The 24668-nt window shown below is 40.6% G+C and overlaps 1 protein-coding gene across 7 annotated transcripts in view; it reads left to right on the forward strand.

The window, feature by feature from the left end:
* Nucleotides 1-24666, forward strand: part of LOC105277821 — a 110928-nt gene extending 86262 nt beyond the window's left edge. For 4 of the 7 annotated variants that reach the window (XM_011336469.3, XM_011336468.3, XM_011336470.3 and 1 more), the window contains exons 3-6: nt 18239-18452; nt 20823-21130; nt 21388-21721; nt 21965-24666. In XM_011336469.3, coding sequence (XP_011334771.1) covers nt 18239-18452; nt 20823-21130; nt 21388-21721; nt 21965-22141 — 1033 coding nt within the window. In that variant the 3' untranslated portion in view covers nt 22142-24666. Of the gene's footprint in view, nt 1-4938; nt 7720-18238; nt 18453-20822; nt 21131-21387; nt 21722-21964 lie in introns of those variants that run through there. The other 3 variants (XM_026970558.1, XM_026970560.1, XM_026970547.1) reach the window with 3 other exon arrangements.
* Nucleotides 24667-24668: the final 2 nt, after the last annotated feature.

Raw genomic sequence — 24668 nt, forward strand, 5'->3', positions numbered from 1 at the left:
CGATTGTCTTACAAGGGGAGGCCATGACCTCCGGCCCACCGATTTTGATCATCTTTAACATACTGGTTGGGGGACACCCAAAAGTAACTCGTGTAAAAGGGTTTAGGTCACTACGCCTTCGTTTTTGAAAAAATCGAAGTCAAAGGTCATGACGCCGGATCGGTTTTGGACCTAGGGGGATCGATAGATTGCTAAAAAACAAGCAAATTTTATTAATGCATATCAGATCCGCAAACTAATAGTTTTCGCGAAATCGAGGAATTAGTGATTTAAGCGCGCCGCTTATGTATCTAAAGAGTCGCACCGATTTCAACCGAAGCGGCGGCGTAGCGGTTAAGGCGCTTGCCTGCGGAGCTGAACGTTGCGAGTTCCGGTCTCCCTTACGTGCTTTTTTTTCAAGTGAATAAATTAAAATAGTACTAAAACTTCAGGTAAAATCGAATTTTTTAATTTTTGGCACTTGCAACGTTTGACAAAATCTTCAATTATTGTTCGAATGCTAGAAAACAAGCAAATATATAAAATAGAATATATAATATAATATTATATAATATAATCAAAAAACCTTCCAATTCGCCAGTAATGATAATGATAATGTTGAAAATGTAGTTTATTAATGACTGAACGTATCCGAGGTTGATCACCGTGTGACGATGTAAAGTCAAAAATAAAGTCACAAGCGAGTGTATCAAGCGCTCATCAAAATATCGTCGTAAATATTTGATAAATTTTTGGTATCCTTATGTGAGTTCACGGAACTCATATTATGCTTAATAAAAATCATTTCGGCTATCTCTCTCTTACGCCGATGGTTCTCATGATGTAAAATTTCAATATCATTCCAGTCAAATTCATGGTCCAATCCATGTTTACTAACGACCGAGAGACTATTATCGCTTTTATTAATATTAGCCCTATGTTCTTTCATACGTGTATCAACATGTCTTTTTGTCTGGCCTATATAGCAGGCATCACAATTGTCACAGTCAATCCTATAAACAACACACTTGTTATGTCCTTTTAACAATTTGAGTTTGTCTTTTTTCCTTTTTCTTAATTGTTTACTGGCATTGTTTTGATTGTAGAATGTGACACTTCATATTATTGCACTTGAGAAGGACCGAAATTGTCGGCCGAAACGTTGTGCCTAGCATATCTTGTATTGCCAGCTTGGTCATTAATAAACCGCATTTTCAACATTATCATTACTGGCGAATTGGAAGGTTTTTTGATTATATTATATATTATATTATATATTCTATTTTATATATTTGCTTGGTTTTTAGCATTCGAACAATAATTGAAGATTTTGTCAAACGTTGTAAGTGCCAAAACTTAAAAAATTCGATTTTACCTGAAGTTTCAGTACTATTTTAATTTATTCACTTGAAAAAAAGCACGTAAGGGAGACTCGAACTCGCAACGTTCAGCTCCGCAGGCAAGCGCCTTAACCGCTACGCCGCCGCTTCGGTTGAAATCGGTGCGACTCTTTAGATACATAAGCGGCGCGCTTAAATCACTAATTCCTCGATTTCGCGAAAACTATTAGTTTGCGGATCTGATATGCATTAATAAAATTTGCTTGTTTTTTAGCAATCTATCGATCCCCCTAGGTCCAAAACCGATCCGGCGTCATGACCTTTGACTTTGATTTTTTCAAAAACGAAGGCGTAGTGACCTAAACCCTTTTACACGAGTTACTTTTGGGTGTCCCCCAACCAGTATGTTAAAGATGATCAAAATCGGTGGGCCGGAGGTCGTGGCCTCCCCTTGTTAGTGCGGTTTTTACGCGCTCTCTTGCGCTAACGCGATGAATGTTCAAAGCGCGAACGCGCCCTCGAGGCAACCTTCGAAAAAAAGAGAGAAAAAAAGGAAAAACGTATCGTGCGCGTTTACATCGCTTTTATCACTCTGGTCCCTCTCCTCCTCTTTGAAAATGCCCAATTTTTACTCGTAATCCGGGAATTAAATTCTCCGACAAAAAAACTCCGCGCGTCCTAATTACGAGTTTTAACGCTCGCGCGGCTCGCTCGAGGAATATCGTTGTTTTTAATATCCGCGCGGCATATCGCGGATGTAGCGACGGACACGCACGCACACATTTCTACAGATTAAATTGTCAATAATATCACGTTCGCGCGTGCAGACCTACGCATCCGGCATCCCTGTACTTTGCCGCAAACATGCACCGGCAACATTTGCGGTAACGCACCAAAAACGCGCGGAAACAGCGACCGCGTTTTATCGCCGCCAATGAAAACGTGTTAAGGTTCTTATCTCGCTGAAGTTCTTGTCTCGGGCAGTCCGTGCACCCGGTTGGCTCCAACCTTTTTTTATCAACCGTAAGTTGCAACGTAACGCTTGGAGAAACGTTTCAAAGGAACAATAGTCTTCTCATGAAATGAACGATCGGACGCCTCCATCGATCAATTAAAAGTTCCCGTTGATGCATTCTGGTAAAGGTTTTGCCATGTAGCTCGTCCATATAATCCCACGCACGTCATTTCTAACTAAAGCAACGCGTGTATAGGACGTTTCAAATCTATAAATTCCGAAAAGTATTGCAGAAGGGATATCATAAAATATTGTAAAAATCGAGCTCTTTTTTTCTCTCGAGCAGAGATCTCGTTTACAGCTTCTTTATCCCAACTTCGGAAGTACTATTGCTTCTTTCTTGCTCATTCGTCATTCGAATGATACGTGCATGGACACGTATAACAACGTTTGCACATCTCGCTGCGCACTCGCCGCTTCGTACCGAATGGTACGGAAGTAGAAATCTCATACATCGCGTCTCGGCATGATACATGGGATGTTGGTCCGTGGTTCTCCGGCGACGCGCAATTGAATCGTGCTTTATGCACTCGCTCCGCGTTCTTCGTCGCTCGCCCGGCGAAAATTAATTGCTCGCCGGTACTTATGACAGTTTGCCACGCTTTTTATGATATGCGCGAACGAACAAAATGGGAAAACAACGATGATCGCATGCGGCGTCGCGAGAAAAGGAAGGCGAATAAAACACCCTTTCTGGAGCGATAGAGGAATAAAAATAGACCCATTGTGTTACATGGACTCGCGGTATAACGAAGATTAATTACCAGACCCCCGCAAGCTTTTACCGAGGAACGTCGAGATTGCGTAATGAGGGAATCAAGGGGAATTTCCATCGGGCGTGTTTAATTTAAGAGATACAAGATGCAGCGCGGCCAGAACAATGGACCCCGAGTTTTAATGATGGAATTTTTCGCAAATTTGGCATCGATCTTTCCTCGAGAAAAATTTGATAAAAATTTCCGGAGAACCTGGCACTTTCGATCCACAAGCTTTTCGATGAAATCCGTAGCACGCACGTCATTGTTAACGTTTCAGAACGTTCGTGTAACGCTCGACCAATGCACGATGATAATACACTGGCTGGGCCATGTACGCAAAGTTGTAAAACGTACGCTCGTTATCGTCCGGCGATACGAATCATTTGTTCCGGCGTAGCCGCGAACTCTCTTTCTCTTCCGTTCCAATTTCGTTGGATGCGCGGAATCACGAGATTCTATGTACGAACGTTGTACAATCGAGTACGTTAATGATATCTGATGCTCTCGCATTCATAGACGTTTCAAATGAATCATCACTTCTTCTCGTCCTTTACCATGTCGAGAAAATGGACGTTTTTAATATAAACTTTTTAGATATAATATAAACTTTTTATTATGGGAAAGTTTGATGAATGGATGTAAGCTAATCAGACAATATTGAACGTATCATTTTCCTTCAGTCCTCACGCTACTCATTATGTGCTGAGATACTTGTCGTGCTTTTCACACATTTTTATCTCGCAAATGCAAGATCCTTTTCAGTTGAGGGTGCAACACGTTTCGAAATTGCTCGCGAAGGGTTTCGGCCCATCTCTACCGCCCGCTCGCGATTGCGCGCGCGCGTGCACACATATCTACGTTCACCGATGGCACGTGCTCGACACCAGAAGCATGTGCATGCCACTACTGCGGTCCGCACGAATTCCGTTCGCAGTTGCATTTCGCGCGTCCGTGCAAACGGATGCACCCGCCCGCGTTTGCGTATCATAGCGAGTCGCAGGAACTTCTCACTCCACGTTTCACCGTTTGTCTTGCGAATGTGCATCGTGTGTGTTCACGCTTTGAGCATCGCCCTCGCATCAAAAATTATTTCAGTCACTTACTCTGCAAGTGATATCTCGAAATACGAGTTAAATAATTCTGTTAAAGTCGATACCCTCTTGCGTTCGTATTTTAACTGTTATTCTTACAATTGAAAGTTTAGCATCTGTTTTCTGATTTCACTTAAATTAATCTGAAAGCATATTTCGGTGACGGGTAAATATAATTGTTCCCAGATTGTTATAACGATAGTGATCTCACAAAATGTCTTTCCTAAATTTGTTTATAACTCTTTTACTGTGCTACGTTTTCAGACTCGTTTCACATCTCTTCTTTAATGAATCGTTTGTACGATTATTTGTACGAAAAAATTTCAGAAATCAAGTAAAATATTAAATATCAATCCTGTAAGAAACATTCATTCTCCATCTCGTTGGTAAGATTTGCTGGGAGACTTTTGCGTGGACATTTTTTTCCAAGTCGGCGCTCTTTCCTTTGAGATATCACGTGCGCGTAGAGACGTGAGAGATAGTGGAGAAAGGAATAAATTCTCCTGGCGGTACTTGCGAATTTTTCTATCTCGTAACGGGAATTTGTAACACACGACGTGAATCTATTCATATTAACGTGTAATAAATATTTCAAATGGTTCCGTTATTTGGAATGCAAAAATATTTTGGGAAATTAATGCGCTAATCATGGTTGTCAGTAATAGGATATAAAATTAAATTCTAAGAATAGTCGGAATTGAGATGCAGTTATCGTTTACTGTATTATTTCAACTAACTTCTTATGCAAATTGCAGCGATTCAATAACGGAGCGGACGTATGAGGTTGAAAGACTGTCATAGACTATTCTCATAAAATATGCATTATGAAAGACACGGTCGATAATATCATGAATGTTGCAAACGGAACAAAAGTGCTTTTGATCGATATGTTCGTGAATTATTTCCATGTGCCTTCGAAAAACTTTCCACGGTGGAAAATTTCGGAAACGTCGAACGAGAGTGGAGAAAATCGTCGCAGGATGCAGAGCAGATGAGTACCTTTTTGATACATCAATACTTTAATTAACGGTTTTAACATTGGTGTAATTCACGGTAAAATCTTTCGAAAATATAACACGTAGGTATGGGTTGCAATTATGCATTTTATAATATTTCTAATGAATTAAATACTGTTAATATCAGATTAATTTATCAAAATTTATCGTAATTAAAAAGTTACTGCTGATTTCTTGATATATTTTTCATGAATATTTTCTCGTTTTTATTATTTGAGTGAGTAATTTCACTCAATAATACTCGGAGCAAAAAATGCAAAATGAGCAATTCGTTAAAACAAGTACCACGCGTTACATTTTCGAAAGTTCGCGTACATGTAACGAAAGTTATCGATCAGGAATGGACTTTTGTGTCCATTCCATAATTTGGCACAGCACAACGTGGCTGTAGTAATTACAAAGTAACTTTTTGACGATCGACGGTTAATGCGGGTAATTGTTACTTTTTCAAGTTTGATTAATTAATTATTAGCGGATTATGATAAAGAGTCCATATTATAATTTCTCTTTTGCCACTGCCTTGATATTTGCATATAAATTTTGTATTCTTTTCTCAATGATGATTATCTCGAAAGGAAAATCGTAATTTCGGCATTCTGGCTGTTATTACTTTCATATTTGCTTTATTTGTCGCTAATTATACGTTGGCTCGATATGCAAGATAGTGCGGGATACGTATATTTTCACGATTCAGCTGCGATATGAACGCACGAATATGCATATGCTGCCACGCCTGTTTTGCAACACGCTCGGTCGCGCAACAAAAGGCGAGAGTAAATGGGAACTTTCGAGCGGCGGTAGACTGATTTATTGTCGAATTGACTATTCATCTCCTTCGCCGGAACATGCAATTTAAGGAGTCACACGGTCATTAGTCCGCACCGCGGAAACACCAGTCGCGTCTTAAGAAAATGAGGAAAAGAGAAGAAAAGCTGGCTCCGTCGATCGTCAGAGAGTTAGTGGCGAATTCGCAAATGGAGATCGGAAATGTTCGATCCAGCGAGATCCCCTTTTATTCAGGCCGTATTAGAATCGTACTTGGAACGGAGCTGAAACCCCAGCACGAAATTAACGCTGAGAAAGGCTGCTGGGGTGTCGACGGTTCTATTTACACGACGGTGTCCCGTCTTGTGTACGGAAGAAGATAAAGCTCTCTCTTTAAACAGTGAGAAACTTGAAGAATTTCCTCTTACGACTTATGACACTCGTATTACCCGAAAGCTCTGTCATAGAGTTATTACTGTTTAAAGAATTCATGATGGTTAATGTGCGAGGAAGGAGGTAGTTTAATATTAAATCAGCCGCTCTCCCTCCCTCTCCCGTTATGAATCCAATTTGCCGTCATATATACTCGAGTATCTAATTAACACTTAATTTTGCAATTGATCAGAATTGGTTCATTGCTAGTAAAAGAGGGAGAGAGAGAAAGAGAGACAGAGAGACAGAGGGTTGACTTAATGGGAAGCGCGGAGACTAGAACCATTGAACGCGAAAAACGGACTGTGGGGATGAGAGAACGGCCGTACAAAAGGGATTTAATTGGCACTAGGCCGTGGATTCGGATCATCGTATGCGCGTCGCGAATGTCGCACGAATGTCGGCGGTGCGAGTCATCGATTGACGACCGTAAAAGCGAGCGGCACTTGGCACGGGAATCTCTCGATGTTTAATTCTCGTTATCCATCCTTTCATCTGCTTCCCGTTTCATCCCGCTGCTGTCTCTTTGCTTTTCATTTCTGCGGCGGCGATTGCATTAACCGTCGTTCGGCGGTGAATTTAAAGCTTGGGTCCGGCAAGGCGCACGATCACGATGATACTGTCCGATTGAGACAACGGGTCTCTCGATCACGAAGGACGAAGGACGAAGAGCGACGGTGAAAAAGGAACGGATGAGCAACCGGGAATAAATTTAAAAACGATTAAAGTGAAATGTTCTGAGTAAAGAGCTTGGCTCTCGTCATTCGTACAACTCGCGAGTTATAATTCTCGTTTGGAAAATTCCTCGGAAGATTTCTCGGAAGAGACAGAACGTCGCTGAGGGTTCTCGAACCGGGCGATGCCGTGAATACGTAAATCTGTCAGTGGGTCTGTCTCATGATTGCGTGTAATATTGTCCGTGCGCGCGCATACACACACACACACAGATACGTACGGACACGTATCTGGGGACGGAGGTCAGGTCGTTGCAGCGAATTTCGTCTCCCCGTTGAGGCACGCGAATCATCTTCGTCGGAGAGTCGAGATGGCAGAGAATACCCGCGGCACGACGACGCTCTTTGTCCGAAAGCTCTTGATCGTCGACGCGCCTTTTCGTCGAGGAGTCGACGTGCTCTGATAATAAATAATGTTTTATCTGTCGTGCCCGGCGGATATAGCATGTCGACGGATGGAAGAGGAGAAAGAGAAAGAGAGAGGGAATTGTAATGCTACGAGGCGTCAATCTGCTTTTTCGTTCGCGCAGGGTGCGACAAATCACGTCGAGGCCGCACCGTCTGGCCGCTAACACGAGTACGGAGGAAGGTATGCTTGAATACGCTCAATACACTTGTACTTGATATACATATAGAACGCATTCTCTGTACGGAATCTCTGAGAAACTTGGAACAGATGTTTCCTCCGCGAAAGTATGATTGGAGACCGTGCTCCCTCGTATTCTTCATTTTCAGCATTAGACGTCTTCATAAACTAGGCATAAATTACATTTCTCTAGCAGAGCTCACTTGGAATTGAATGGAGATGAAAATTGTATGTTTACTTCCATCGTGAAATAAATTTGTTATTTGTTAATAATTTGATGTTTCTGTTAAAGAGAAAATCATTCCAGATTGATCAAAAATTCCGTAAGTAGCTTGTAACACATTCATTGAACATTCTGTATCCTAATCACATTGTGATTGCGACGCAGCAGGGTCAGATAAGTGAATTTGGGGAAATCGGATTAGAGCCAAAGCTAACATCGCAGAGGAGAATTAAAGATCGAACAAGAGTAACAGCTTTTTCGTTCACTGAAAGCTTTCATTGAAAGCAGAGAATAACTTATGATGAAAGGGATTTAAATAGTGTTTTACTCCCGAAACCTGATTCATGTACTAGAAAACAAGTTACACTTTAAAAAATGCAACGAATTTTATCAGAGATAAATGCTCTAAAAATATGTTGCATTCCGGCATTACTAACCACATTTATCACAAACGGCACAACGTTTGAACATACTACCGCTTGTGATAAGAATGGAATTGAGAATCTCTTTTTTTCACGATCGCCATACGCGATATCGATGATCGGTTCTCTCGGAGCTCGGCGAGCACTTGGCTCAATAAAAACGTGCGAGCCATTCGCTTTTTTCCCCGGATGGGATATAACGCCGGTGGAGAACCGTTCCCTCCTTCCACCCTCCTGCCATCGTTGTTGTTAATTTGCCAATCGCTGAAAGCGAGCATCATAATTTCCGTTGCCGCGCGCGCCCTGCCCGGGGCGATATTTCTTCCGCGTTTCCTTTGTCCGCCGTCCCGTGTACGACAAAGGACGCGATAATTGCAAAGCCCTGTACGTGGCCCGACCGATCGTTTTCGCGTGTGTTTCGCGAACGAGCGACAATGCACCGAGCTGCGGCGGATATTGTTACGAGCGGTGCTTAATTTCTGCGGCAAACACGAACGAATGGACGCGCTCTTATTTTCCGAGTCGGATGTGATACACTTGTGTGGCGAGTTTGATTTTCGAACAATGCGGAGGGAAAAATGCTACCTAACACTCACCGCAGCACTTTTGTTCTCACGAGTAAAGATCTGTTTCGGACTAGAATTATGCGTTTTGGTCTTGCTAAAATTTTGAAAAAGAAAAAAATAGATCGTGATTACGTACTGCTATACCCCACAATTTGACACCTTTGCGGCTTCGATTGGTTGTATAGAAACTTTTTTTAAAATTACTTCCCGTGAATTTAATTCTTTCTGTGGAGATCGATAGTTTGAATTATACATAAGATATGATTACGTTATTGGCAACCACAAATTAAGCGCTGATTAGGTCAGCGATAGAAGCATTTGGCTACCGATGCTCGCACAACGGTCACGTGTACCCTTCTAACTAGTTACGGTAACTCTCCTGGTTAGTTAACTCTTCTTACTGTTCGAGGCAGTTGTAGGGAATACTGCCGGTGTGAGATAAGGCGATTACAGTTGAAGGATCCAAAAAAACCAGGTGTCGCCATTACATACAACGAGAGAAAAAAGAACGTAGTTAGGAAAGGTAGCAGTTGTTGCAAGTTTACTCGCTTGTTTGTTCGTAACAATGCTTGCTGCATTTGCACATAATATCTCCAAATAAGTAAACAAATAAATAAACGACAATCAAGCAAAAAGAAATAGCCGGCTTTTTTACAATTTGCAAGCTCTAACTGTACTGTACATTGATAAGATGTTATAAATGTTTTACAAGTTTGAAGAATTATTTTTAAATTTGCCCAAACTTTTCTTCAAAATTTTCAAAACTATTCAAGAACGAAACGTAGTCTTGTAAAATGACCTTGTTAATTATCGACTCGATCAAAATTAAATGTCTCGCGAACGCACCGTGGCTCTACTTCGACAGATCGATTTATTTGCGTGTCTTTGCGGTTGTGTATAATTAATTCTTCATGTGCTGGTTTTACCCTCTTCTCTCTTTTCCGATGGTGTAAGCGCACGGCGTGACTCGTACTGTGAATGGCGACACGCGAACAAGTAATTTGCACGTTAGGCCGCGCCTTTATCGCGTTCTGCCTAATAACCCGTTAATACGGCCCCTCGCAATCAGGCATCGGTCTATATTAAACGTACTACGAGCCATCGAAATGACTCGGTAAATTATCCACACAGGGCTCGCGTTCGCGTCGCCACGGCCAGCATTGCGCCGAGCCCTCCTAATTACGACGGGCGTGCACGCACCAGGCGATTAATTAGACAAACTAATTTAATAAACTGTTTTAAGAGCGATTGCGCGACGATCTGACCGATTAGCGCTGCGACAAGCATTAGGATTATCGTAGCGCATTAATTCACACTGATATTGGATGCTGTAAATTGACAAGCATTGTAAATCGACCATTACGAAAACGAGCGATGTGCAACGGCGATAATGAGGACATGATGAAATAGTCTGATTTTCGTAGGATTAAATCGATAATCGTCTGATCTTAATGATTTTATGACGATTATGCAGATTTTGCTATTGCAAGCAGTAGCGATACACATCACGTAGTCACGTATATCCCGGTATATCACAATCGTCTCGATTAACTGCATAGGAGATACATACGATGGGGCTGGATGTGATGACAAGGTGTTATTGATTTCTGTTGATTGTACACAAGCGGAGTATAATTGGCCGAGACTCGGACGCAGCCCAAATGGCAAGCCGAAATGTATTACCGCATCGTAATGAAAATTGGCCGTTGCCGAGTACCGCCGTGTGATCACCTCCAATAGGATCGTGGGATTTGTTAACAGTGTGTTCCGGTATTGTTCCTGCAAATTACTGTCCCCATCAATATCCCGTCGATACGCCTGCGGCCGAGGCCGCGTGCGACCAGGCGCGGATTAATTATCCTTAATCATCCTCTGAAAATTAAACCTTCCTCTCGTTTATATCCGCAGCGTTGCGATCGAAGGCAGCGAGGAGATCGAAGAAGCCCTCGAAACGAGCGGCGCGATGCATATTTTTTCCCCTTCTATTTTTTCCCGAAACACGCGACGTAAAACAATAAACGATGCTCAGCCGCGGTTCGCAGCGATGAAAAGCTAATCGTATTGGTCCTATTGTTCCAGCCGTTCGCGGATACGAGACAGGTACACACGTATACCGTTCGATCGCTCGGTATTTGTGAAAAGGCTATTGCCAGGTTGGGGGCGGGACGGTCGCTCCGATTGTTTGTCCGCTCATTTAACGGTAAAAGGGCTCCGGGACGTGAAACCCGGGTGAGCTTGACGTCCAGGTGACGCAGGTGTATAAGCAACGCACGCGGCAGGAACCGGATATGAGTTGGTCCCGGTCGCCACGCGCGATAAGTCAGGCCGTCGTGCTGGCCGCGCTCCTTGTTTCATGCCCGTCGACGATGGTAATCATGGACGATGGTGCTGAGGGTACGTTTGTACCGGAAATCGAGACTAGCTGAATTCCCTCAAGCTTATTTCTCGCTCGTGATAAACACGCACAAATGGCTTTTGTTATATTGTATAATGCAATTGCTGCTAATATAAAATATATCTTTCAGCATCAGTTTGTTCCACCAGGATTGCGAAATGTGAAAATTTCTTTATTACTTCCGCTATCTACTTACTTCCAGCTTGGTAGATGCCTTACAATTTTTACAATTTTCAAGTTTGTACGTGTGTTCTTCTTTTTAAGATTTATCCTGGAACGAGAAAAGCATTGATCATTAATTCGACATTTGAATTAAACGGTGAACGTTCTCATGCGTTTGCAAGAGGCCCGCATAGTGCGAATGTACCTTTACGGTTCACGAATAGCGTCTGCACGGGCTAGACAGCAGCGTAGGTGGACCATACTTGTCGTTTCCGGCGGGCGGATACGTTAAAGCTAAAACGTACTTTGATTTGCGTGGCAGCAACCACATACGAACCCCTTTTACGAGGTCCATCCTTTACTCCAGGTTTCTATCTTTATAGAACATTATTAACCAAATGTTGAAGCTCTTGATCATTTGGTGCTCTGTACGGGGATTGCAACATATTATTATATTATTAATTAGATCATTAACTAAATAATCCAGGTCGTGTCTACATGGCGATAGATCAAACTAAACATATAGTAACAGCACAGCGTAGCTTGCCGTATATTAATTTTATAGCAGGATAGGCAATCTTCAAAAACCAAACTTCTTTAAAATATCGCAATATTTATATCGCAATCTAAATGCGATCCGGATTATTTAGTTAATGACTTAATAATAATATAGAAACTTGACATCTTGAAATGGAACTGAAAATTAATATACTAAAGTGCGTGAACTTTTCGCACAAGTTCTACATGTTTTACATGTCGTGATTCGCAAATATTATTAAGAATTTGTGAACGAATTAGATATATAATGATATAGTTATATTAGATTATCGTTGCGGAGACATTGATGTATGGCTAACTCTGCGATCTATCTGCGCCCCATCTCATCACAGTTATCACACGACACAGCTTGTATCAACGTAGTGCGCGTATCTGTCCTACAAAATCTCTTAGTCGTCGCAAGCGTATTTGGCAGATGCTATCATTTCCGGACGATCATTTCAGAACGGTTGAAATTACTGCCAATTTTGGGCAAGTCGCGCGGCCGATACGGCGGCGCCATATATCGAAGCGACAGCTGCTTATTTTCACGGCGCACGTATGAGGGTGAGAGAGAGAAAGAGTATCCTCTACAGAAATTATATTCCACCCTTGAGAAATTGCGGTTTATGTACCGCGCGCGCGACGTCACGCTTTTTGGCTTCGTTCGATGTTCCTGCTCGTCGTCCCTCGTTCCGCCTCGTGTAACACGGCGGAAGTTGGAGCGCGTACTTCATCGGTGTTATTACGACTTCAATCTTTCGCGTTATAACGAGAGTAGAATGCATCCTGAGGGAACGCGACGAGTAATGTCGCACTGCGACCCTTCCGCAGAATTTCGCCCACTTCTTGCGCAACTCCCTCACGTTGAAAATCTCCAGAGTGTCTCCGCGCAATTAGCGCAATTAAAACACTAAAATTTCAGAAAAACCACTTTGAAGCATTTAAACGAGGATGAAACTTTCGCAACATGCGAGTTTCGTATGAAACGCGATATCCATCTGCGCGCACCATCATGCCGAATGTAGGAAGCTACACCTGCTTGCCTAAGGGATAAGCGGTAAAAATTTTATGGCTGAGACAGCGTGGCCTAACGCCACGTGCAGTTCGAGAGCAGGCGAAGCCATCCTCCTCGCCGCTACCACCACCTGTCATTCCAATAAATTTCGCCGCACACGACTGTGTAACATCGTCGGCCACGTTATCGGCAGATAGCCCTGGTTATGAATCGTAGCAGTTCACGAAGGTCTCTTTGTCAAAACTTTCGCGTTTCCTGCGTAGATTCAATTTCCCCGAACGCGGAAGTAGGAATTGCAGCTCCGAAACGTATTACCGCGACATCGCTAGCGCGTTGAATTATTACGCAAATTTATTAAGACGGTACATCAGCTGGTGCACGAATTTTCCCGATCCCATAAAACCGTCTCGCGCGAATGTAGCATAGCTGCGAGCTATCGTTAAACTCTGAACCTTCGTTACTTCATGCACGAACAAGAAAATGCAATCTTACGCTCTAAGCTAGATAAACCTAATTTTCCTTCTCCTTTGGCCTGTCGTTCGCAGGTATTTCTTACCTGCTTATTATGTAGAGAATTGCATTTTTGAGAAAATGCACGTCTCACAATCGAGATATAAATTTTTAGTTAAATATAACTCATATCACAGTAAAAGATCAATTAACTTTGTACCATTATAATTTAAATTTAATATGCAATGTATTAATAACATATATATATAACATATATTTGTTATATATCCGTTTCTTTAATATTTTTACTAACAAATATATATTACAACTAAATAGAATAACAGTTTTGTTAGAGCCACAATATTTATAAAATCTCAATGATCTCAACTAATAACTATTGAGTGTAAAGTCTTCCTTTCGAAGAGCCAAGCTATTCTAAAGAAGATTAGCGGGATCAAGAGATAAATCGTTAGAGGATTTTATAAACTCGTGAGAGGTATTACCAGGGACGAGTCGGTATTACTTGGATGGGATATCACTTAATTAGTGTACTAATCTCCATTTAAGCTCATTACTTGGCCAGCGGTTTATTCAAGCCTCGTCTCTCTTAAAAGACTTGTCTCTGATTCTGCCAGGAAAATATTTGTATGTCTGAGAAAACGTACAGAAAAATATATATTACAAAACTTATTTTTTAAAAATGTTATTATTAATTAAAAACTTGAATAGGTTTGATTGGTAGTTTATCCTAGAAATTGGCTAGAACTTGATGGATTAACGTAGATACAACGTCCAATAACATAACGTTATCGGAAACCCGTTGCAGCTTTAACGGAATAATAGCCAAAGGTAGCGGTTTCCGAACAGCTGCATCTGCTACTCCTGTTTAGAGACATGCTCGAGCTAAAGTTAATCCGCTATTCCGCACTTATATATATCTCGCTGTGAGCAACATGGTACACTTGCTTTTCGATCTACTCCCATGTAGCACGAAATCACGCTTTAAATCATTATATCGTAATTTAGGTGGCAGAAGTATATCTTAATGCAAAGTGAATCTTGATCTAAGCAAGATCATAACTGAAGAAGGGTAGATCAAAAAAAGCCATTCGTGCGTTTTACGTTAATTATTTAAACATGATGAACACGATGAAGACCGGAAATGACCGGAAATGAATGAGTGACCTGCGTTGAAAGTTTAATCGTACTTGTAACCGAGAATGTGCCGGATATTTGCCTAAAAATTATGAATCAGCCGACGGAACTCCATTCGACAGCAACCCCGAACGGCTATGTGTGGTTTCACGATGTCCTCCGTATTTGACACCACCTGACTGTAATTCCTGTCGAGCGTTATCCGCGCTCCCGGAGCGCCCGGTATTTCTGCGGCGTGTCTGCGTGTATACACGCATCGCCATGGGATTCGCGTGCACCGTGCGTGCAGGTCTGCGCGAACGCAATATCCACCTGGCCGTAACGCACAGTAGGACGTGCGTATATCGCGTCGTGTACATATCGACGCATAACTACGTGCGTGTATGCACGGCATGCGAAATAGGTGTACCGCACGCGGAATATTTACCGGAACCCACCTGAGATGTTTGTGGACCCCTTAGGGCGACGTGCGTATCACGAGACCAACTCTCGAGACAATGGCCAACTCGGATTAATTCCTACAGGAAAAGAGCAAAACAACGCGCGTGACTGCATCAGACAGCGGATACATAGGGATTTAAGATAACCGCCGTGTTAAATCACAGTTGAGATTTATGGGGTATTATTCTATAAAGAGAAGAAATTTTAATTATATTTTTTAGTACACGTCATTCGGAATCACTGCAGCTACCATGACTGAGATTGACAAACGCCTTTCACTTTGTCAGTGATTTATCGGATTAATTCTGAAATATGTTGTCACTTCTGCATATTAAGTGCAAATATATAGCTATACATGTGTATAATATGTCGACTAATAATAATTTCGTATAATAATAATTAATTTCGGATACAGTAATAATTAGTAGCTGTAAATGATAGCCAATAATCAATAATTTCGATATTATTGAATTTTACAATAATAATAACGATACTTCATAATTACAAACGATAATTAACAATTAATCCATGCATTTTAATAGATTTCTGGCTACAATGCGGGTATAATAAATAATAATAAATAATAATCAATAATTAATTTCTCCGCGTATTAATATACGTTTCGGGTAACAATCGTAATGGTAGCCACAGTTCGCGTCTTGATCACGATACCTCGAAGGTCTCGATCATCTTTTACGTATGTGCACATACGGATATTGTACTTTGCTATTTTATTATTTCGCCATTTTTGCACGCGATGGAAACGCATTTATATCGCAGCGGTGGTTTCGCTCTCAGGGTTACCTGGCGGAAACATACGCCTCCCTATCGTACGCACCGCGGGGGGTTTTTGATCCTTGGCTCACACGCAGGGCGCCCCGCGATCGATGCCCTCCGAGAAGGAAAACGTCAACTTCATCAGCGGTGTAGCATGACTCAGCCAAACGACTCATGCATAATTTATTCAAACTTAATTAGTTGAAGACTGAAAAGAAAGAGAGAGAGAGAGAGAGAGAGAGAGAGCAAGAAAAATGCTTGCCGTAAATATGCTGCCATTAAGTAGATCGCACACTAATTTGTAAATGATTTAGCTTCTCTCCGCTTGTTATGCAGATTAAGTGCAGCCGCGCGTTAACAGGTCTCTTCTTCCGATTTGTCTCCGCATGATCGAAATGAATGCGAGATGACAGGAGATGAATTTAACAAGGAAACTTTCTGTAAAAGTCTGTTTTTGAATTTACTTCAAGCACATCGTAAATTAACTCGAGAGACGTACATTTTTGTTGCGTATATCGTAATGCGAGCTTAGAGATCGAAACTAAATCAATGTGATTATAAAGGGTTGACGAAAATAGATATAAAATGACATTTGAAATAAAAGTTTCGTAATACCAAAAACGCTTCGTAATAAGTTATTAAAAATTGCACGTCTCTTATCTTCAGTTATGCTACGGCATCTGCAAGAGACAAAAAATGAAATGCTAGAACAAGAGCCTTTTTTAGTAATAAAACTATTATTTCAAAAGCGGACATTTTTGCCAAATACATTCGAAAATCACTTTGCGCCATGCATTCAGTGCAAAATTTTATTATCAAGGGGCGCTCTCAAAGGTTCTCAAGTGAACATGCAGTCCAAAAGAGGCCAGTTTACTACCGACGAGGCAGCGGGTAATCTGTCGACATTACGACACGTGTCTCTATCCGAGTTTAAAGCCGAGTAGGTTTCGCCCTGCCAAAGGCAGCTTGAGCTTACGTTTTCAGCGAACGACGGCGCGGTCGTATGGTACAGCTCGCATGTGCATTCCGGCTGATTTTATGCTCAGGACCGCAGTAGGTGTATCCGTTTGATATACGATGCGATGTAAATGTTTCCAGATAGAAATCGATATCGCTCGCGGAGAGTTGTCTCGCGGTGCGACCCCACTTTTACTCGCGTTTGCGCGCGTGCGAGTACCAGGCTGCTTTAAAGTCCCGTGAAAGCACGACTTCAATTTTAGAAACACTACACCTCGCGTACATACCGGCCTCACGTTGCAGTCATAACGTATAACTTGACTGGATAATTTTTTATTTACGGGCGGTAACGGTTCGCTCTCAACGCATTAGACCGCGGCGATAAGTCGCGCACGTGCATCGTCAGCATCCGCAACTTCGAAAAATGAACTTGCATCCGAACGATTGCGAACGACGCAACGAGAATTGCACGGAGCGATCGAAAAAATCGAGGACGCCAATCGTCTTGTTCTTGCGCACGAGTTTCAAATGTCAGCTGCGTAAAATGTTTCGGATGGCTTCAGATCGGCTCTAAATTCGATGAAGCTATTGTTCCGCAACGCTTTTGCATTATATGTTTTGCCGAACGTCGAACAGGCAGGGAGAAATAATAATACTCGGCGTACGTAACATCTCCGCGCTTTCGTATCGCTTTCGTACCGGTTTGATCGGCAAGTTTTATTAAACCGTGTTGTACCGTTCGTTCCCGCGATCGTTGATTTATTTGCCGATCGCGTTTCTCAGTATTAGGATCAGTTACCTACGTACGCGATCATGCTCGTTTCGAGTTTCATACAGTCATACAGTTGTAGATGATTCATTAGTACGTAGATGAAAAACTCTTCGTAATAGTTTGTAATTCTTTGTAAATTCCTGTTTTATAAAGTGCTATTGTAAAGAGTGCTATTGTACATGAATAATTTAATTATTTCTTAATTCGCTACCTAAGACATCTTTTAAACGTTTTTAATAATAGAAAAATAGTTTACCGCGTAGTTGAAAATATTGCAATTTAATATTACCAAAGGTAAAGTTAAAGGAGAAAAAGTTCGGTATAATAAAAATTGCATCTCCAAATACAGAGATTAATAAAACCTATTGGAGCATGTATCACATGAGAAACTATATTAGACATATAAGTAAATGGACAATAATTCTGATAAGTGCACACGTATATAATGCAGGCTACTTCAACGTGTCGCGCAGCTCTCTCTCACTCTTTTTACGAGTCCTCTGCTACCAATCATAACTTTGGAAGCCGTGAGGAGTGCTTGAGCGTTAATCTACTCGAGAGCGTTTTGACATCGCGAGATATTCGCTGCCGAAAGTTTGGCAGATGTGGAACGATGAGTCACTCACCGTGCTACTTTCTGCTTGCAGCTTCGACGAGACGTCGATGGACAGCTGCATATTGCCTACCGTCGACGAGGACCGTCGCGTCGGTGACTTGGTGTCTGGCGAATCGGTAAAGGACAGTAACGAGGTGGAAGTGACGTCACTGGAGGAAGCCAAGTTGGTCATAGCGGCATTCAGGGCGAGGCAGCGGGCGCAAGCTCACCAAATGCTCGCCTGGCGAAGGACCCTAAAATTGCAGGTAAGTTTCAATTACGAGGAAGATTTCTACATGCAAAGGCAATCCCAGCTCGCCTCATCTTCGACGAGGAGATCGGTCGGAGGGGAAAACGCAAAACGATCGATCAAAGCTATTACCTCTGAAAACCATAAAACACGCCCGGCCCGAACCGATGTTACGGACAGTGAAATATTAGATACACGGTGATCCATTTAAATGCGAGCGGCTACATATCTTCTCGGTGCTTTGAAGAGAGGCGGACGGGAAAATGTTTTATGATAAATAAACGTTGTCTACGTTTGCATATCGTAAACGAGTAAATTGCGAGTAAAATCTTCATCGAATTAAGCTTCAACGCAAATCAGTCGAGAATCAAAGCTTTAACGAGCATTTATATTCGTATTTAGCACTCTCGAGCCTCAGCTCAAAATCTTTTCTGTTACAAATCTTTTATTCCTTGTGTTTATTATACATAATTGAATTTCTCTGGAATTCCTCTGAACTCGTGAGAGGGAGATTAAGTCGGAATTTGTCACTGTCCATTCCTAAAATATTCTTTGCTCTCGAGCACCCCGTGTACATTAACTCCGTAACGACGCTGATAGAGCAAGACGAATTCCAGTGGGTGAGCAAAACGACATCGCCGCCACGAGCCGTTGCCGTAAAGAGGTTTCCGTGCACTTCCGGGATAAAGCCGGAGCATCTCGTGACATCCTACGATTTCGCGTCTGACTTTGCGTGACTACAGACGATTCCCGGTTCGCGAGGTAGCCCCGCGAGAAAAAAAGGAGCTCTCCCACTAAATTCGCCGGCAATCTACGGGGGAATAATTGCTATGGAATGATCTTCTTTCTCCTACCTCTCTGGCTACCCGATTATTCTGGCTCTGCGCGTGGAAATACGCCGGCGAAACGGCCGATGCGCGCAGATTGCGAATAACGACTTTCCGTGTACTTTTGTCGATTTCAAACGAGGGGAATATTAATACGTCGTGATAAATCGGTTTTGGCAGTAAAAGCGATTTCTCGTAATGTACCTGAGCACGAATGGCACGGCGACAATAAAAGGATGTGCGGTTTTGAATAATGCAAACCTCTCCGCTCCCGATAATCAGCTGTCTGTCCACTGTTTACATGTTTTCTACTCATCAGAAAGATTATGCTTTTGTATAACGTAACAATATACTGCCAGAGGAACGCGAATAGTGATACCATCAATGTTCAATTATTCTTTTCTATTACGTGATATTGTGAATTATAGCGATAGTTTAAAATATTTATTTTTTTAATCTCAAATAGAAAACTCGATTGAAATGGACGATTGAAAGTGTTTTATTATCTCATATTTGGAAAATAAATTTGATGAAAATTTCAATCTATAGGAAATGAATCGAACTGTAACATTTAATGAGATTGCACAAATTTGTATGAAGTCTTTTGTTTAATGACTGTTATTGACTAAATTTTTATTCTAGTTACATAACAAAGAAGATAATCTGTATCTGTATCAAATATGTACTGCATGAAACAAATCCCTGAGTGGAAAAAGATATCAAAGCTATCTTTCCCGTCTTCTTTTCTCAAAAATATTCTTTATAGTATAATTTCTTATTTTCTATGTAAATATGAAATCTATATAAATATTCATTGAAATATTAACCAGCGTTTTTACACGTGCGTATTCATTACTGAAACGTCTCAATTATTTTCGTTCTGCATCTGTTCACGAAGTGCGTGATGCGTAATGACGATAGCACCTGATGACGCGAAGTTGATGACCATCTCACGGTGCCATTTACGTTGCACAATAGCGGGAGTAATGGACTCGTCCTCCTTGCAGGAGGACGGAAGGAAGAGACGCGAGCGCAATGCTCATGCAAAGCGATGGCCGGATACACGCAAATACGCGTATACCGTATACCGTTGTGCAAACACGCGGCTTCACGCGTATCGATGCATGCAAGCGGAACGCACTACTTGTTCGGCACTACTACATTTCGCGTAAGGCAAAGAGGTTCGAGATGTTTGTGAAAATACGAACCGGTGTCAAGCAAAAGTACAATCTAATACCGTAGCGTCTTGCTAAGCAACATCGAGTCGAACGGTATTTCGGTCGGGAGAAACCGGCTTAAGTTACGTGGAATAGGCGAGGGAATTAATCAACAGCGCCAAGTAAATGCTAATAACACGCAGCGTCGATTGTCCGCTAATTAATTACTTAATATTCGGAACCACTGGTGAAACAACGCCGCGAGGGCCAGTTCGCAATCGCGATTGCGCCGTTATTAATTATTATTAGCGCGAGTACAGTCTGCACGTGGAAAAGCCCGTGATATTGTTTTGCAATTGACCTGGCGCAGTCGATGCTTAAATCAAATGTAACGATTCGCAGGAGGACCTGGTGGCCCGATTGACGCGGGAGAAGGCCGAGCAACTGCGGACGTTGTCGTCACAGCTTCTGCTGTTCGAGTCGAGACTCTGCAGGAAGCAGAAAGACATCGAGGCGAGTTTGAGCCAACGAGAATCCATTATTCTACGACAGCAGAGGGTGATCCGGCAATTGCAGAATAGATTGGCGGAGAGGAGCACGGGCACCAGAGACTCGCCACCTTGCGACGCCTTGGACAGATTGGACAGTCTGGGAGATAGCGACAGCGCCGTGGTGCTTGAGGAGACCGCCGACGATCCTGCCCCGCCAAGGTATGCATTTCTAAAATAGATTCAATTTTATATTGATTGCATGGACGGTATTCGAAAATAGAATTCGAAGGAAATTTTTATAAGGCACGTTTATAAAAATGATTAAACAAAAGAATATGTAAATTTTAAATTGCTAATATATCTATTTTAAGTCTATTTTAAATCTATCTTAAACGATCTGTAATTTGTAATAAGATTTGAAAATATAATTCTAATAAATGAAATGGCCTATATCAAGTTGTAATACTATTCCGCAGGTTTCGTTCTAATATTACTGACGTAACTGTGATCCGTTCCGTGTCCGATGCGGTTGAACCATCAAACAAGTACTCGTCGATGCGACGGTGTAACGGTTTCCTCCGGAGACCTGAAATCCTGGAAACCGTGTATTCCGTGGAGGAAGATGGCGACAGCGAAAACAATCAGGATCCATCCGAATCAACGGAAAACTCGGAGTATGAGGACAGGAGAGCGAAAAGCTTAGGCAACGGAAAAGGGAGGCTTCAGGATCTCTATGGTAGTTTCGAGAGGCTGGCTCAAGAAACGGATTCTCCGCCCGAAAGACCCAGAGATGAGAGCCAACAGGCACAGGTAAAATAACTTGATATCCTTTCAACAAATAAGAAATTCGACACATCAGAAAATAGCTAAGGCATTCACATCTGAAGTGCGATGGGAAATGTGTCTTAATCTAAAATGTAATGCGCAAAGGTCTTGGATGTTTTTTTTTAATTTAGAATATATCTCACATCTTAACTTTTCTTGTAATTGATTGTTAAAGATTATGTTAATATACAGGTAAATTGATATTTTTCGAATACCGTTTACTTTTAGGTGACGTACAACAGGGTAATGAGCAATCACAGATCCGTGACGAAGCCAAAAGACGTAAAGTACAAGAGGATAAATAAGGCAAAGTCGAAAAGTCTCGAGGAACTCAGAGGACGTCTTAGAAATTGGGTCGAGAAAGGAAATAAAATAACTATATCGTTTGATCAGTCGTATGCCTGAGCTTACTGTTTCCTGAAAGTGTATTATCATTTTACGAATGAGTGTAATTTGACTATTGTCAAATATGTACCGCTTGTAACTTTAATTCTTTTCGTATAATGCGATTAATGAGCCGACTTTTGTTCTTAGTAAAGTCGCTACGATGTATTTAATTGAAATATCATTGCTCCATGTGTGATATTTACTGTAGTATTATATCTTCACGTTAATTATGCACCTAGGTCAGAGATGAACGATTCGAGTCTTGTGATATGATTTTATTATATTGTAAAGGCGTAGTTAGGAAGAATTCATTATCTGGAAGATAAGACTCCTTAAGTGCCATGGCATTTGTAACATTTGTAACATCACGTGTGACGTACATACACGGTGTCAGGAATGCCTAACCACGCGAAGTTGTATCATTTTATAATAATTCGTTACAATCAGACATTTGTTAAAAGAATTTTAATAGAACTCATCTCTGTTGAGTCCATGGAAAAGTGATTATAACACACAAGCTCAAAGTAACAGTAGATATATTAATGTGGCAGAATGTAAAAAAATCAAATAATCTAAGTAATAGTAATGTGATTTTAGGAAATTGTTTATGATCATGGTACGAATTAACATAACTCGAAACGTAATATGCGTTCGTAAGTTCGCTAACATGTAAATTTTCAATTTCAAGAAAATATTTTCAATATTTCTCTCTTTCATTTATGTAAATTGCGTTGTCACAAAATTATAAGAAAATATTTTATACGGTCTAAATTTTGATGATTTACAATACTATTTAAATCTGTATCTTTGAGCAACGTGGAAGTTCATTATGAAAATTACATACATTTCTTTATACTTGATTACATCAGAACAGTACAGTTTTTATTATTAAATGTTACTTGTTAATCCTTAATTATTACGCCGCGACATTTCATAATAGAAAATTTCAAATTTAATATACACACATGTCTTTTATCAAAAAATATATTTTTTTAATTATAATGACAATGTAAGTAATTAAATGTAATTGTAGCTATTATATATATCGAAGAAGAATCATGACTCGTTTTGCTTAATGATAAATATTAAGTAAACGCCTATATTAAGTGAATTGAATCCACTTTTTAAAGAATTACGTGCAATGCGAAAACACATCTTAACCAAATTGAATTAAATGCTCTTAATCCGCTTATATATATGTATAAGCAGATGCTATTTTTCTGCCTATCTTTCTACAAACAGCTGTTGAGGGCATTGTATTTTTAACGTAAAAATTTCTATTTTGATCTGTACTTGATATTTTAAGAAGACATAGATTATGTGACGCAAAGAACTGCATATTTTTACTAAAACTTTACATGCATGTACATATGATATAAAAATTTTTATCTGATGCTTTTGATGCAAAAAGCATATATTTGTAGTTGAAATGCCGTTGCTTGACTATCAAAAAACCCTCACATATGATTACATTGTTTCATTTCCGAAGCTCTTCAAGTCACGCCAAAAGAAAAAAAGATATAACAATTTAAAAGCACAAAAGTATCCTGTATTCTAAGCAGGATTTTATAAAATTGAGGTGTAGTGTATTATATAAAAAATGTGAGAACTATATATAATATATATAATTTTATATTGAACGTAAATGCTCTGATGTACCGCGATTGTCGTGCGGAAGCATTTCGTAAGAAACATAAGCCTTTTTAATCGCACTATTTATAATAACGTATGCACGCGCGATTTACGGTTCTTTTCATAAAGCAAGAAAGTATGCTCGAAAATAATAGCTTTGATGCAAGTTGTTTGCAATGCAAGTGCATTTCTCTCCATTTTGGATGCATTTATTTGTCTAACTTATTCAATCAATCGTGCTTTCGAGCAGATGGTTATAAGAAAGCTACTGACAATCCATATTTTTGCAAGATAGAAAAAAAGCGAAAGAACGAGAGCTAGTATCTCTGACAGTACCTTTGTAAATAATTCGAAATATGGACGTTCATGTAAGGATATAGATTCCATAACGCTATTGTGTAGATAGACCTACTATTGAAATAATAAATTGTAATGTTAAATTAAGTTTTATGTTCCTGTGGACTGATTAACACACAGTCATCGAGAGATCTCGTGCATAATATATTTGCACGCGTTTACAAAAATGTGCACATGCGTATAAAAATTATATGAAGATATATATGTGTATAAAAAAATATATATATATAAAATATATATCGAGAGAAATAATGTAATATGTAATATCAGGTCTACTTAGTAATGCGGAAGAATTAAAAATCTTCAAAGCGCATAAATGAACCGTGTGAAATTAAAACATCACATCGGCTTAATATCATGTGAGTATACACGTGCAGAAGAACGAAAGCGTTGCAGAAGCGTTGAAAAGAATCGATAATTGATTTTAATTTGTGTAAATCGTTGTAACGTGTATACCGTCGCTTTACTAGAAAATGAGTAGACTGCTACCACTATTCCGTCATGCAATATTATTTTAATTATTATCGAATTCCAAATAAATTATGTCGAACGAACA

Source organism: Ooceraea biroi, chromosome 1 (assembly GCF_003672135.1).
Source record: "Ooceraea biroi isolate clonal line C1 chromosome 1, Obir_v5.4, whole genome shotgun sequence".
NCBI lineage: Eukaryota > Metazoa > Arthropoda > Insecta > Hymenoptera > Formicidae > Ooceraea > Ooceraea biroi.